The sequence below is a fragment of the Geotrypetes seraphini genome, chromosome 11 (assembly GCF_902459505.1).
Source record: "Geotrypetes seraphini chromosome 11, aGeoSer1.1, whole genome shotgun sequence".
Lineage (NCBI taxonomy): Eukaryota > Metazoa > Chordata > Amphibia > Gymnophiona > Dermophiidae > Geotrypetes > Geotrypetes seraphini.
This window is the reverse complement of record NC_047094.1, coordinates 11575868-11590215: the sequence shown is the minus strand read 5'-3', so window position 1 is coordinate 11590215 and position 14348 is coordinate 11575868. Positions and strand designations below refer to the sequence as shown.

The 14348-nt window shown below is 46.2% G+C and overlaps 2 protein-coding genes across 2 annotated transcripts in view; one reads left to right on the top strand and one right to left on the bottom strand.

The window, feature by feature from the left end:
- The first annotated feature begins 100 nt into the window (after positions 1 to 100).
- On the top strand, positions 101 to 6514 carry BUD31 (BUD31 homolog). The gene is made up of 5 exons (XM_033914263.1): positions 101 to 303; positions 2032 to 2136; positions 4201 to 4323; positions 4458 to 4624; positions 5868 to 6514. The coding sequence occupies exons 2-5, from the start codon at positions 2043 to 2045 to the stop codon at positions 5916 to 5918; spliced, it is 435 nt and encodes a 144-aa protein (XP_033770154.1). The 5' UTR covers positions 101 to 303; positions 2032 to 2042; the 3' UTR covers positions 5919 to 6514.
- A 2651-nt stretch (positions 6515 to 9165) lies between these two features.
- The window catches only part of PTCD1 (pentatricopeptide repeat domain 1), a 66498-nt gene continuing 61315 nt past the window's right edge, over positions 9166 to 14348 (bottom strand). Inside the window, exon 12 of the mRNA XM_033963854.1 lies at positions 9166 to 9429. Coding sequence (XP_033819745.1) covers positions 9259 to 9429 — 171 coding nt within the window. The 3' untranslated portion in view covers positions 9166 to 9258. The remainder of the gene's footprint in view (positions 9430 to 14348) is intronic.

The window sequence follows — 14348 nt, the reverse complement described above, 5'->3', positions numbered from 1 at the left end:
CCGCCTACTAAGCTGACGCAATGCAGCCGCAACACGCGGGGCCGTCGTGAACGCGTGCCGCTCGCGCGCTCTCACTGCTGTTCCTCCCGAAACACTGAACGGGTTGGGTTAATAACGACCTATTAAAAGATAGATAAACGCGCAAACTTTGCCTTTGTACTACGAGGACCTGGGTGAGAAAAGGCGGCGTGGTAATCTTTCGGCGTCGGCGGAATTCGTGACGTCATTGCCAGGCGACAGGAAAAAAACACCAACTAGCGAGCGGAAGAGACGTTGTTTTGCAAGACATTTGTTTTCTCGTTGGTGAGTTATATCGTTGTGTCTACTCGCTTTTATGTTATATATATATATCCCCCAAATACAGCGCATCGCCTATTCGTTTGCTGATCTTTATTTCTATGGATTTGAAGCGTTAGACGTGGGTTTTAGGGCCTGGAACATAAGTTACAGACGGAGCGCTATGCGGGCTTAGCTTAGCGCAGCATGCACAAAGAATTCTTATTAATAACCTCCTCCCCTACCCCTAGCCGCAACTGCCCTGAAGCCAAAGGGCTTCGAGGTTTTTGCCTCGCGACTTTGTGTAAACAAAAAAAAGAGGGGGGAGGGGATTCAATTTTTACTTGAAAACTGGCGAGCCATGGTCTGATGGTCTGATGCCTCTCAATGGTCTGATGCCTCCGTTTTCCTTTTCCTCCAGGCTTTTTTTGGTTTTTAACCTAAAGGGGCCCTTTTAATGAATGCTGCTATCCTTAATGGGTTATATTCCCACAAGGCTTACTGTAGATACCCTGCAAAGAGGAGGATGGTTGGATAGGCTGGAGTGAGTTTAGATGACAACTTCAGCAGTTGGAACCTAGGACAAGATCAGGTGGACTTTTAGGGCTCCTTTTACAAAGGCACGGAATAGCGCCCTAGCCCCTTGAGCAGGCGGTAGTTTTTCGGCGTGCGCTAATCCGGTGTGTGCGCTAAAAACGCAAGTGCACCTTTGTAAAAGGAGCCCTTAATCTGTGGCCCAGAAATTTCAAAGGAGAGAAAAGTTAATTTAATAATGTATTTTGAAATGAGAATAACTAACTGGGTGGACTGTTCATTTACTATGTTACTAAGGCCATTTTTACTGCTGGGGTAAAATGGCCAGTTTTTCTTTTTTCCCAGTTAATTAGCGCAGAACATGCATCCTCTCCACCCTGACCGTGGGTAGCACATGCCAAAATTACCATTGTAAGCCCTTTTTTTTTTTTTTTCCAGTAAGCACATTGCAGTGCTTTCTGCCGCTTAGTAAAAGGACTTCCAAATAGCTTTGTGAAAGGAGCCAATTTTTTCTAATTATAGCCTGGGCATTTATTAGAAACTGTACAGTATTCAAAACCACTGACCTAACCTCCAGGGGTTTTTCTTTTGTTGTTATCTAGACTTTTCTTGCAAATGCCTTATCAAAATAACAGGTCATTGCCCACTTTTGAAAATTAAGCAAATCAGTTTGCAAACTACTATTATCAGGAGTTGTTATGCTCTACATACAGTATTTGGGCCTGGTTTGGAGAGCATCCTTCTGTTTTTACTTCACTGCCATATTTCAGTGAAAGATAGCGCGTTTAGTTTTGAAATTATTTTAAAAGTATACTTTAATATAAGTGTCAGTTACATTTGTTTTTACAAACCTGTCAAGTTGCAAAACTGTTATGATAAGCTACCACTAATATTTATATTCTGATAATTTAAACAACTGTTATCGTTCAAATTATCAGTCTCTTATCTTCCTCCAAATTCTGCTCTTGCTGAATTAGCAGAGAATCAATAAAAAAGGCATTATATCAAGTCTATGACCCTTAGAACCCTTAAATTAATAAATTCAGGTCTTTAGTTTCCTTTTCACTTGTCTTACTCCTGACTTCCTACCAGGCATTAGATTTTAATTTTGGTAGTTATGAGAGACAGAATTGCCTGGTAGCTATGTAAATATTTCATGAATACTGAATGCCATTCTGTTGTTGTATTTGTTATTTTAATTTATATTTTTGATCTATCCAGGCTTGTTGAAGATGCCCAAAGTAAAGAGAAGCAGGAAGGCACCACCTGATGGCTGGGAATTAATTGAACCAACCCTAGATGAATTGGATCAGAAAATGAGAGAAGGTGTGTTGTACACTTCCCAGAATAACCCATTTTATGTTCAAACACGTTATTGATGACTTACAAGAGACATAAAGGGAGTGCAGTCATCGATATTCACAAAATTTACCTCCTCTTCCATATCAAATCGTACCACCACAGCAATCAATTTCAACAGCAACCATAGCTGTACAAACTCCATTGAAAAATGTCCTATCCCAACAGCTACAAAGTAACTTTAGAAATCTAAACAAAACCTCCACCCCTCCTCCTATCCCACAGTGCCATACAGAATAACCCACTTTAAATGCAATAGTTTAAAGCCAAAATTCTGCCACATGAAAGGTTTCTGCTTTGATTTTCTAGATAAAAAAGCTTAATGCAGCTTTGTAAAAGGTGGGTTATCGCCAGCCGTGACAGTATTAGCTCTGATACTCATAGAATTCCTACGAGCTTTGGAGCTAATACTGCCACGGCCAGCCATAAAAAAGCCTAATGCGGCTTTGTTGGTGTTCTTTAAAAAAATAAGAAAGAAAATGGTGCATACAAAATCAAATGAACACATGTAATACCAGTTTGTGCATGTTAAAAACTTATTAACAAAGATCTTTGAAACATACTGGAAAAATGTCCACAATCTGAGAAAAATAACCTAAAAACACTGCATTGTTTTGCGTGTGCCCATCTCTAGTCTTCAGCTTCCTGGGGGTTAGCTGGTGCTAAACCCAATCAACAAAAGTAGAGATGAAAGAGATGCTTCAACTGGGACTTTATTGCATTAAAACAAACATCAGACTCTACACAGCCTGTGTTCAAGCACCTCTGTACCTTTGAGTCTATAAATAAATAAAAAATCTATATGGTGATGAAGCTGAGCTTGCAGCGTGCCTGGGAGACATCTACATTTGGTTTCCTTACTCTGTTTGCACTTTATTTATGTATTTTAGGTTTAGGGTCCAAAATGGCAGGGTTCCAGAGTGAGCCTTGGTACACAGGCTTAAGCCAAAGGATACACAATGCAGTGAATAAAATAGGAAAAAAATAGTCCCTAGAGTGTTGTGAACAAAGGGGTTCATGGTGTCTGGATTAGAGCTCTGGTTCAAATTTCAGTTGTATGCTCAAGGAGGCAAAGGTAAACTGCCTGGTTTAAAAAGAGAGAAGTGTCTTGTTTTTAGATTTGTAACAAAATTTTACTTATAAGAAGAACCAATATCCCAGTATTTGGTATCGTTGGAAAGATTTTGAGATCTGAAAAAATGAATTTGCATAGCCAAGGAAAAGACTTTAGAAATTAGTAAAGTAATGTAATGTAATTTATTTCTTATATACCGCTACATCCATTAGGTTCTAAGCGGTTTGAAGAAAATATACATCAAGATTATAAATGAGAAGTAAGAAGGTACTTAAAAAAATTCCCTTACTGTCCCGAAGGCTCACAATCTAACTAAAGTACCTGGAAATTAATAAAGAAGAGAAAATAAAGATGGTTGAAAAAAGAAAAATTCTATGTGAATATAATATAATATATATAATATAATATAGTACACTAAAGCACCAAGATCTTCACGATTTTTCAGCTTTAGTGTGAGAACCAAGACCATCACAGGACAGAACAGCAGACACTCTGTCGTCCTCCGTCATCCTTTTTCCCATTCCATTCAAGTGGCTATCCCCCACCTGTATGTTTTCTGGAAGTTTGTTTGTGGTGCCACTTTTGAATAGCTCTTCTGTTTTGATTTTTCCTCCAGTACCTCAAAGCTCGCAGTAAGTTTGAACTGTATGGTGCTCTTGGGCGAGAAGCAATGGGCAGTAAATAGTTCAAACTCACTAAGAGGTGCATGGCACGGGTATTAAACAGAATAAGTATTATGATGGCATGCCATAGGAAAAGGTGAGGAGAGATTGTATTTTTGGGAAAGAGACAGCACTGGTCCCTGCTAGGTTTTATTTTAGCAACCATCTTTGTATGATGTATCACAAATAATGTGCTTCATTTATGACTTTTTATTTGCAGGTGCTATTTTCAGTTCCCCACTAACTGAACTGTAGAAATAATGATGATTATTTTTTCTGTGTCTCCTTTTCCAGCTGAGACTGAACCCCATGAAGGGAAAAGGAAAGTTGAATCTTTGTGGCCAATCTTTCGAATTCATCACCAGAAGACACGTTACATTTTTGATCTGTTTTATAAAAGGAAAGCGATTAGCAGAGGTATGAAGTTTGGTGGTTTTTTTAATGTGTTCTGCAAAAGAAGAAGGTTGTATTATTTCTTCAACTTAAGTTTGTTTTTTTTCCTAGAAGTACGTTTTATTTGCTAGAGGCTGACTGGTATTTTTTCTTTACAGAATTATATGAGTACTGTATCAGGGAGGGCTATGCTGATAAAAACTTGATTGCTAAGTGGAAGAAACAGGGTTATGAGAACCTCTGCTGTCTGCGCTGTATTCAGACTCGGGACACCAACTTTGGGACAAACTGCATCTGTAGAGTCCCCAAGAGCAAGCTGGAAGTGGTAAGTGATGTTCCTCTTGGCTATTACCATAACACTTCTCAAGGATGCAGACAGATGGGTAGCACAGGCTTATAGGGGGAAGGGATTGAAACTTGTAGACCACCTTTTTGTAGTTTCTCAATCACACTCAACACGGTTTCCACATAGGTGCTTCAAGCATTTTCCCTATCTGTCCTGGTGGGCTCACAATCTATCTAATGTACCTGGGGCAGTGGAGGATTAAGTGACTTGCCCAGGGTCACAAAGGTCTGAACCCTACACTGCTCCTTGTGACCCTGGGCAAGTTACTTAATCCTCCACTGCCCCAGGTACATTAGATAGATTGTGAGCCCACCGGGACAGATGGGGAAAAATGCTTGACTCCAGAAAGTATTTCTTCACCAAGAGGGTGGTCGATGGAATGAACTCCCACGGCAGGTGATTGAGGCCAACAGCATGGCAGATTTAAAAAATAAATGGGATATTCATATGGGATCTCTAATGATTACGCAGGTAGGGCTGGTCTCAGTTAGGGCGCTGGTCTTTGACCAGAGGGCTGCCACGTGAGTGGACTGCTGGGCATGATGGACCACTGATCTGACCCAACAGCGGCATTTCTTATGATGTAAAGGCAGGGGGTGGTAAGCAAAATCAAGAAGGGTCACTAGAGTGGGCAGACTTGATGGGCTTTGGCCCTTTTCTGCCGTCATTTTTCTATGTTTCTATCTGTGTAAATCACTTTGAGTGTGGTTGTGAAACTATAAAAAGGTGGTATACAAGTCCCAATCCCTTTCCTCAGTGTGCTGAGGCTGCATCTATAACCACCACGCCACACACTCTGTGGTGTAACTCTTCATTCCAAGATGTGTTGAAAGTTCTTGAGGCTTGCTATTTAATTCTGCTTGCCATCTGAGAGAAGGAAATAAATATTTTTTCTCTGTAGTCTGGAAGTGGGCAGGTCTTTTTATTCCAGAACAAATTAGGCTCGCAAACCAGGGTTTTAGTGTATTAAGTAAAGCAATTAGTCCATGAAATGGGCACATTATAATTCCATAATATACCTTTTTATAATTTTACTTTTTAAATAATGTTGCAATGAGATTGTTTGAGTAATGTAAGTAAGTGAATTTAAGGTCCTTTTAAAAGTAATGATATATATATATATATTCCATTTAATTTTCAGGGCTAAGGCTAAAGACTATTTGTTTCTTTTATGTGCCTGCTAAATGATAAAGCAAGTCACTAACCCTTTTTTTCCACATAGGGAAGAATCATTGAATGTACACATTGTGGCTGCAGAGGCTGCTCAGGTTAAAAGAAAAATCAAACCTACACTGGACATTTTTGGTGGTATTTTGGAACCCCAGGACCATCGTATGGACCACATTCAAACTTCACCTTTGGTAGCTGCTCTTGTCTGAGTGAACCCCACACTTGAACCTCGGAATTATCCCGACTAGCGCTTAGAGGCAACTGGTTTCAGTCCTTCTGTAATCTATTTGATTTTAAATAAACCTTTGTCATTTGCTATGTTAATTAAAGTATACCATCTCACAGAAGTAGCAAGTGCCCTATGACCTGTGTACTTTTGGCAGCGAACAACGCCACCAAAACAGTATTTTTCTTTACACTCAGCTTTGAGCTTATGCAGAACAAGAATCACAGCTTTGGTGCCTGCTTGTACCATTATCTTTATGTCCAATACATAATCCTGGCCACCCCATGTATAGTGAAAAATGTGAGTCAGCAGAATTTGTGTTACCTAACTCTAAATAAGCCAAGTCAAGCTTCTGCTCTAGATAAACTGACTACAGCAAATAAATGCCTAGGTTTTAGCTGGTTTTAAGATCTACCAATTCCAGGCGAACAGCGAGTTTGGAACTAGCTGTTAATAAAGGTGAACTTGGAAAAGTTGTTTTACCGGCAATAATCTTTAGGTTCTGTGTCTTGCAAATTAAAAAAATATAAATTTTGTGCATTTATAATGTGGGTGTATAGATGCTAACATTGCCCTAAAACTATATTACTGCCTGTATTCACTGAGCTTTGGAACAACCTCCCTGACCCACTGCGGAACCTAGGCTCATTCCAATTATTCCGAAAGCATCTGAAAACCTGGCTTTTCTCCAAAACATAAAGCTATCTATTGAAAATGTAAAGCTAGCTCTCCTCTTCATAACCTCTAATTTCTTATTATGTCCTTCCCTCATTTATTGAATTTACCTGTAAACCTTGCCGAGCTCTATCTTTATGGAGATGATGCGGTAGACAAACTTAAGATTTAGTTTAATTTAGTTTCTCTTCCTCTTTCTCTCTCTCTTCCTCATTAAAAGGCGTCATGTATGCAGGTAAATTAGGGAAATCCCTTTTCTTCAAATTCACTGAGCTTTGGAACAACCTCCCTGTCCCGCTGTGGAACCTAGGCTCATTCCGAAAGCATCTGAAAACCTGGCTTTTCTCCAAAACGTAAAGCTATCTATTGAAAATGGAAAGCAAGCTATCCTCTTGTCCTTCCCTCATTTATTGAATTACCCGTAAACTGTGTCGAGCTCTATCTTTATGGAAATGATGCACTATACAAACTTAAGGTTTAGTTTAGTTTCTCTTCCTCTTTCTCTCTCTCTTCCTTTCTTTTTGTCTCTCTCTTTCTTCCTCTCTTTTTTCTCTCTCTCTTCCTCTCTTTTTTTCTCTCTCTTTCTTTCTCTCTTTCTCATTAAAAGGCGTCATGTATGCAGGTAAATTAGGGAAATCCCTTTTCTTCAAATTCACTGAGCTTTGGAACAACCTCCCTGTCCCGCTGTGGAACCTAGGCTCATTCCAATTATTCCGAAAGCATCTGAAAACCTGGCTTTTCTCCAAAACGTAAAGCTATCTATTGAAAATGGAAAGCAAGCTATCCTCTTGTCCTTCCCTCATTTATTGAATTACCCGTAAACCGTGTCGAGGTCTATCTTTATGGAAATGATGCACTATACAAACTTAAGGTTTAGTTTAGTTTATTCTATATGTGTGAGTGTGTTACATATCTAGATATAGACCTCCATCCTCTATGCTGTTGATTAAAGGGGTCATCTTCCCTCACCCCCTTCTAGTCTCTAGGACAGGGCCCTCCTGAGCTAAAGTCAATCGTGATAACACAAGTTGGGTACCATAAGGGTCAAAATTAGAAAATGACACAGGGCAAAGATTGTTCCCTGCAACAGTGCAAACATAATGGAACTATTGTGGTGGAGATGGGGGTCAAACTTTATCCCTACGTCATTCTCTGTTTATTAACTGTGCATGTTACCATAGCTCAGACACTGAAACAGTAGAGCTCCTGCTACCAGACACAAGATCACATTTCTTTAAAGCTGACCCCCCTTGCTGGTTAAATTAGTCCTGGAAATTCAGTTCTGGCCACATCCAGATTATCACTGGTGCACAAAAGGTATGTGGGTATGGCCAGTATTTAGTGCTGTACCTATATAGCTAACTGAATGAGAGGAATGCATTTATTTATTTATCATGTACCTGGGCCAATGTGGACCAAATGCGGTCCTCAATGCTAAGTTGGGTATGTAGGGGAGAGTGTGGCGCAGTGGTTAAAGCTACAGCCTAAGCACCCTGGAGGTTGTGGGTTCAAATCCACACTACTCCTTGTGACCCTAGGCAAGTCACTTAATCCCCCCTATTGCCCCACGTACATGAGACAGATTGTGAGTCCATCAGTACAGACAAGGAAAAATGCTTGCGTACCTGAATAAATTCATGCATACTATTCTGAGCTCCCCTTGGAGAATGGTATAGAAAATTTAATAAATAGTGTGACAAGTTTCAGTCTCTGATAACCAGAGTTGGTACTATGATGTCATAATGCCTCATTCCATCAATAAGAGCCAACCTCATCAGTGATGTCATAATGGCTCGATTGTCCTAGACTTGGCTCACTTTTGCTACATTTTGATTTCTAGAGTGGTGCAGTGGTTAAAGCTACAGGCTCAGCGCCCTGGGGTTGTGGATTCAAACCCACGCTGCTCCTTGTGTCCCAGTTACTTAATCCCCTCATTGCCCCAGGTACATTAGATACATTGTGAGCTCTCCAGGGAAAAATGCTTGAGTACCTGAATAAATTCACATAAACCATTTTGAGCTCCCCTGGGAGAACAGTATAGAAATCGAATAAAGAAAGAGGCAGTGGCACTGAATAGTGCTCCGTCCTGAACTGCCCTGGCACTAACCAGTGAGTGTTGCAGTAGGCACACTGGATTTTTAGCAATAATGTGTGGTTAAGTTCTGCTGAAAATCCAGAGCTAGCCTGCTTAGCGTGGCTTAAGTAGGCAGAGACCTCTCCTATCTAAAATCATACGGCGCGTTGATCCCCATCTTTTTTATGTCAAGTTTCCTGCAAACCCCTGCTGAAATGTGATTTGACCTATACATCCAAATGTTTGCTGCCTGTTTACGGAGCAGCTGCTGAACACTGTTTAGGGGAAAACAAGCATTGATAGGAAGTAAGTGGAAAAGTGTTGCATTGTGACGTAAGATAATTTATAATTCCTAGAAAAGAAAAGAACGCTGTGTGACCAATATAATATACAATTTAATACCTGGGCACACATTAAAATGCGTCATGCAGTGGTCAGAACTGCACAGGACGCCATGCTTGTGTCGTCTCAGGGTATTTCATCATCGGTCTTTCTTTCGTTGGGCGTGGGCTGCTGCTTAAGGGTTCGATATTTGGCCCAGGGGTGCTGGCTTTCCTCTGCAGGCATCTTCTTCAACCAAGTGTTGTAGTAGCCTCGGAAACCATCAATCTTTTCCAAAAAGACATTTTTCTTTTTGTACTAAAAAAAAACAAAAAACCCAGCAAGCTCCATGAAAATACATAAGTTAATATCCCCCCTTTTTGTCTACTATTGTGCTAATTATAGTCAGAGTCCTTTGAAAGTAGGAGAAAAGGAGAAATTAGGTTCTTACCTGCTAATTTACTTTCTTTTAGCTTCTCCAGACCAGTAGAGGTTAACTTTACGATTGGGTATATATCTAATCATGACCAGCAGGTGGAGACTGAAAACAAAACTTTGGGACAGTATATCCTAGCCCCTCCTCTCTATTTCCCTCAGTCTGCCGAATAGCCAAGCAGAACCAAGAACTGGAAAACAACAGAGAGAAAAAACAATACTCCGAAAGGAGTAACAAATAACATACCCAAAAATGCTGTTGGAAAATGCAGAGGAGAAATTCCCGAAGGAAGAAGGTCCCCACAGCTCGCCAGCTAAGCCAGCCGAGCCACAGCCGCTGTTCTTCAATTCTCCCCGGCCCTAGAAAAATACTAGAACCCGCAGCAAAAACCAAAAACTGCCCGCGCAACAGCCCCAACAACAACAACAACAGACAGGGTGGGGACCTCTACTGGTCTGGAGAAGCTAAAAGAAAGTAAATTAGCAGGTAAGAACCTAATTTCTCCTTCTTTAGCACTCTCCAGACCAGTAGAGGTTAACTTTACGATTGGGACGTACCAAAGCAGTCCCTCTCACGGGCGGGACCCCCGAAGGGCCGATACCAGAACACGCTCACCGAACACCGCGTCCCGACGCGCCTGAACATCTACCCGATAATGCCGAACAAATGAATGCAAGGAGGACCAAACCGCAGCCTTACAAATATCCACCGGAGGCACGAGCGACGACTCAGCCCAAGAAGCCGCCTGACCCCTAGTGGAATGAGCCTTGAGAAACTCCGGAACCGGCTTCTTACTCAGAAGATAAGCGGAAGCAATCATCTCCTTGATCCAACGCGCAATAGTAGCCTTAGAAGCGCCAGCCCCCCGACGAGGACCCGCCAGAAGCACAAAGAGATGATCGGAGCTCCGAAAATCCCGGGTCCGCTGCACATAAGCATGGAGGACCCGACCGACATCCAACTTGCGCAGCTGTCGTTGCTCAGAAGAACCCTCCCGACTACCCAAGACCGGGAGGACCACCGATTGATTGACATGAAAAGGAGAAACTACCTTCGGCAGAAAGGAAGGAACAGGCCGCAAAACAACCCGCTCCTTCGAAAACTCCAGGAAGGGAGCCCTACAAGAGAAAGCCTGTAGCTCAGACACCCGTCTAGCGGAAGTAATGGCCACCAAAAAGACCGACTTCAGCGTAAGGTCCTTCAACGAACAGCCATCCAACGGCTCGAAAGGAGGGCGCACTAGAACAGAGAGAACCAGATTGAGATCCCAAGAGGGAATCGAGGGCCTTATGGGAGGCCTGATCAACTTGGCCGCCCTAAGAAAGCGAATCACATCAGGAATGGCTGACAAACGCTGACCTGTCACCAGCCCCCGAAAAGCCGACAGGGCCGCCAGATGAACCCGAAGAGAAGACCAGGCCAGGCCCCTATCCAGGCCATCCTGCAAAAACTCTAGAATGTTAGGCAGAGAAGCGCGAAAGGAGACCACTCCCCGCGCTCGGCACCATTCCTCAAAAAGACGCCAAACCCGTACATAAGCCCGAGAGGTAGAAAGCCTCCGGGACCCCAAAAGTGTAGAGATCACCTTGTCGGAATATCCCTTCTTACTCAGGCGGCCCCTTTCAAGAGCCAAGCCGTAAGACAAAAGGGAGACGGGTCGAACATGGGAATGGGACCCTGCGTCAGAAGATCGCACTCGAGAGGCAGAGGAAGAGGATCCGCCACCAGATGCCTCACCAGATCCGCATACCACGGACGACGAGGCCAATCCGGAGCCACCAAGACCACCAGCCCCGGATGGCGAACAATGCGAAGCAGTACTCTGCCTACTAATGGCCACGGAGGGAACACATACAACAGCCCCTCCGTTGGCCACGGTTGGACCAGAGCATCCAGACCCTCGGCCAGACCGTCCCTGCGACGACTGAAGAAGCGGGGTACTTTGGCGTTGCCACTTGTAGCCATCAGATCCATCAGGGGCTGCCCCCAAGCACGCACTAGCAACTGAAACGCCTCGGCGCCGAGACACCACTCTCCCGGATCCAAGAAGTGACGACTGAGGAAGTCCGCCTGAACGTTTTCTACCCCGGCAATGTGAGAGGCCGAGAGGTCCAGAAGATGCGACTCCGCCCAAACCATGAGCCGAGCCGCCTCCTGCGCCACCAGAGTGCTCTTGGTGCCCCCCTGACGATTGACATAAGCCACCGCCGTGGCATTGTCCGACAGGACTCTGACCGACTTGCCCAACAAAAGGGAGTGGAAAGCCAACAGCGCTAGCCGGACCGCCCTGGTCTCCAACACGTTGATCGACCAGGAGGCCTCCTCCGTGGACCAGGTTCCCTGAGCTGAGTGACCCAGACACTGGGCCCCCCAACCCAGGAGACTCGCATCCGTAAGGAGCACCGTCCACTGCGGAAGATCCAGACCCACCCCCTGAACTAGGTGAGGGGTCCGGAGCCACCAACGCAGACTGCAGCGCGCCAAGCCTCGCAGGGGAACCGGAACATCCATCCCGTGCCTCTGGGGAGACCACCTCCGGAGCAGAGCATACTGGAGAGGACGCATGTGGGCCCGCGCCCACCTCACCACGTCCAGGGACGCCGCCATCGACCCCAGGACCTGGAGGAAATCTCGCGCCCGAGGACACCGGGACGCCAAAAGCAGGCGAATCTGAGACTGCAATTTGCTCACCCGGGCCTCTGGGAGGAAGACCTTCCCCAAGGAGGTGTCGAACAGCACCCCGAGGTACTCCAGACGCTGAGCCGGAACCAACCGACTCTTGGAAAGGTTGACCACCCAGCCCAGCGACCGGAGAAACTCCACCACCCGAGCCGTAACCCGGGAGCTTTCCTGCAACGACTTGGCCCGAATTAACCAGTCGTCCAGGTAGGGGTGTACCAGGATGCCCTCCGACCGCAAGGCTGCCGCGACGACCACCATCACCTTGGTGAACGTCCGGGGAGCCGTGGCCAGCCCAAAGGGAAGCGCACAGAACTGATAGTGCCGACCCAAGATCGCAAAGCGCAGGAAACGCTGATGAGAGGTCCGAATAGGAACATGCAAGTAGGCCTCCGTCAGATCGAGAGAAGTGAGAAACTCCCCCGGCTGAACCGCCAGAATGACCGACCGCAGCGTTTCCATACGGAAAGAGGGAACCTTGAGAGCCCTGTTGACCCCTTTCAAATCGAGGATGGGCCGAAAAGTCCCCTCCTTCTTGGGCACCACAAAGTAAATGGAGTACCTGCCCGTGCCCCACTCCGGGGGGGGCACTGGAACTACTGCCCTGAGATCTAGCAAGCGCTGAAGGGTCTGGCGAAACGCCAGCGTCTTCCCAGGAGTCTGACACGGAGAAGCGAGGAAAAAATCCGGCAGAGAGCGGGCGAACTCCAGGGCATAACCGTCCCGCACCACCTCCAGGACCCACTGATCGGACGTGATCTCGGCCCATTTGGGAAAAAAGACGCGCAGCCGGGCCCCCACCGGAACCAAGGGGGGCGCCGGCAAGGCGTCATTGTGCAGGACGGGAAGCGGGGGAACCGGCGGAGGGATTCCCTGCCCCCCGACGGGCCCCCCGAAAGGGCTGCATGCGCTGGAAGAACCTACCCCGGGAAAACCCCGGAGACTGGAAAGAAGCAGCCCCACGCCCAGGGCGAAACTTGCGAAATTCCCGCAAACGCCCCCGGGCCGCACCACCCCGAGACACCGGGCGGGCACGGTCCTCCGGCAAACGGGGAACTTTCGAGTCCGACAGAGTCTGAATCAACTTATCCAAGTCCTCTCCAAATAAAAACGACCCCCGAAAGGGAAATTTAGTAAGCTTAGCTTTGGACGCAGCATCCGCCGCCCAAGCGCGCAGCCACAACACACGCCTTGCGGCCACGCCAAAAGCCATGGACTTAGCCGAGATCCGCACCAAGTCATACAGAGCATCCGAGAGGAATGAGGCAGCCATCTCAATCTTCGCTACCTCCTGATCCACCAGAGACCAGTCGTCAGACTCTCGATCCAAGACCCGCTCCGCCCACCGAAACACGGCGCGAGCGACCAGTCCCCCACAAATAGCCGCCTGGACCCCAAAGGCAGAGACTTGGAAATTTTGCTTAAGGATGGTCTCCAATTTGCGCTCCTCAGAGTCCCGCAAGGCAGAACCGCCCTCAACAGGCACGGTATGCCGCTTGGAAATAGCTGAGACCACCGCATCCACGACTGGCGAAGCTAACGTAGCCCGATCCCCTTCAGGAATGGGATACAGGCGAGCCATGCTGCGCGCCAGCCGAAACGGCGTCTCCGGCGTTTTCCACTGCTCAAGAATAATATCCCGAATATCCTGATGCATAGGAAAAGAGCGGGAAACGGAACGGATCCCTCGTAACAGAGGGTCCCCCACACGCGGAGTCTCCGGCGGCGCGTCCTCAAAACGCAAAGCCGAAGAAACCTGTTGAATAAGGTCAGGCAGCTCATCTCTCTGAAAAAGGCGCACCACGGACGCCTCGTCACTGGAGAACGGGAAACCCGACAACCCGCCGCCAGCTTCCGTCCCCTCCAGAGGGTCCTGGAATTCCTCAGAAGGGTCCAGGTCCTCCTCCAGACCGACACGTTCCTCCGACCACAAATCCTCGTCCCACGACACCCGCGGACGCTTGGACAAGAGAGGCGGCGGAGGGGACGTCACGTCAGACGAGAGAGGCAAAGCCGCAGGGAGCGCGGAGGAAACCCCACCCCCCGAGACCCCCTGGGCGCAACCGGGACCCCCAGCTGCCTGAAAATAGGCTTTGCATAATGAAAAGAAAAAATCAGGGGA

Bases quoted from the DNA above. Each gene is read 5' to 3' on its own strand.
- BUD31 (XM_033914263.1), top strand. From the start codon at position 2,043: ATGCCCAAAGTAAAGAGAAGCAGGAAGGCACCACCTGATGGCTGGGAA. The intron at 2,137-4,200 runs GTGTGTTGTACA...CTCCTTTTCCAG, and splicing joins GGATCAGAAAATGAGAGAAG to CTGAGACTGAACCCCATGAA. The intron at 4,625-5,867 runs GTAAGTGATGTT...TTTTCCACATAG, and splicing joins CCAAGAGCAAGCTGGAAGTG to GGAAGAATCATTGAATGTAC.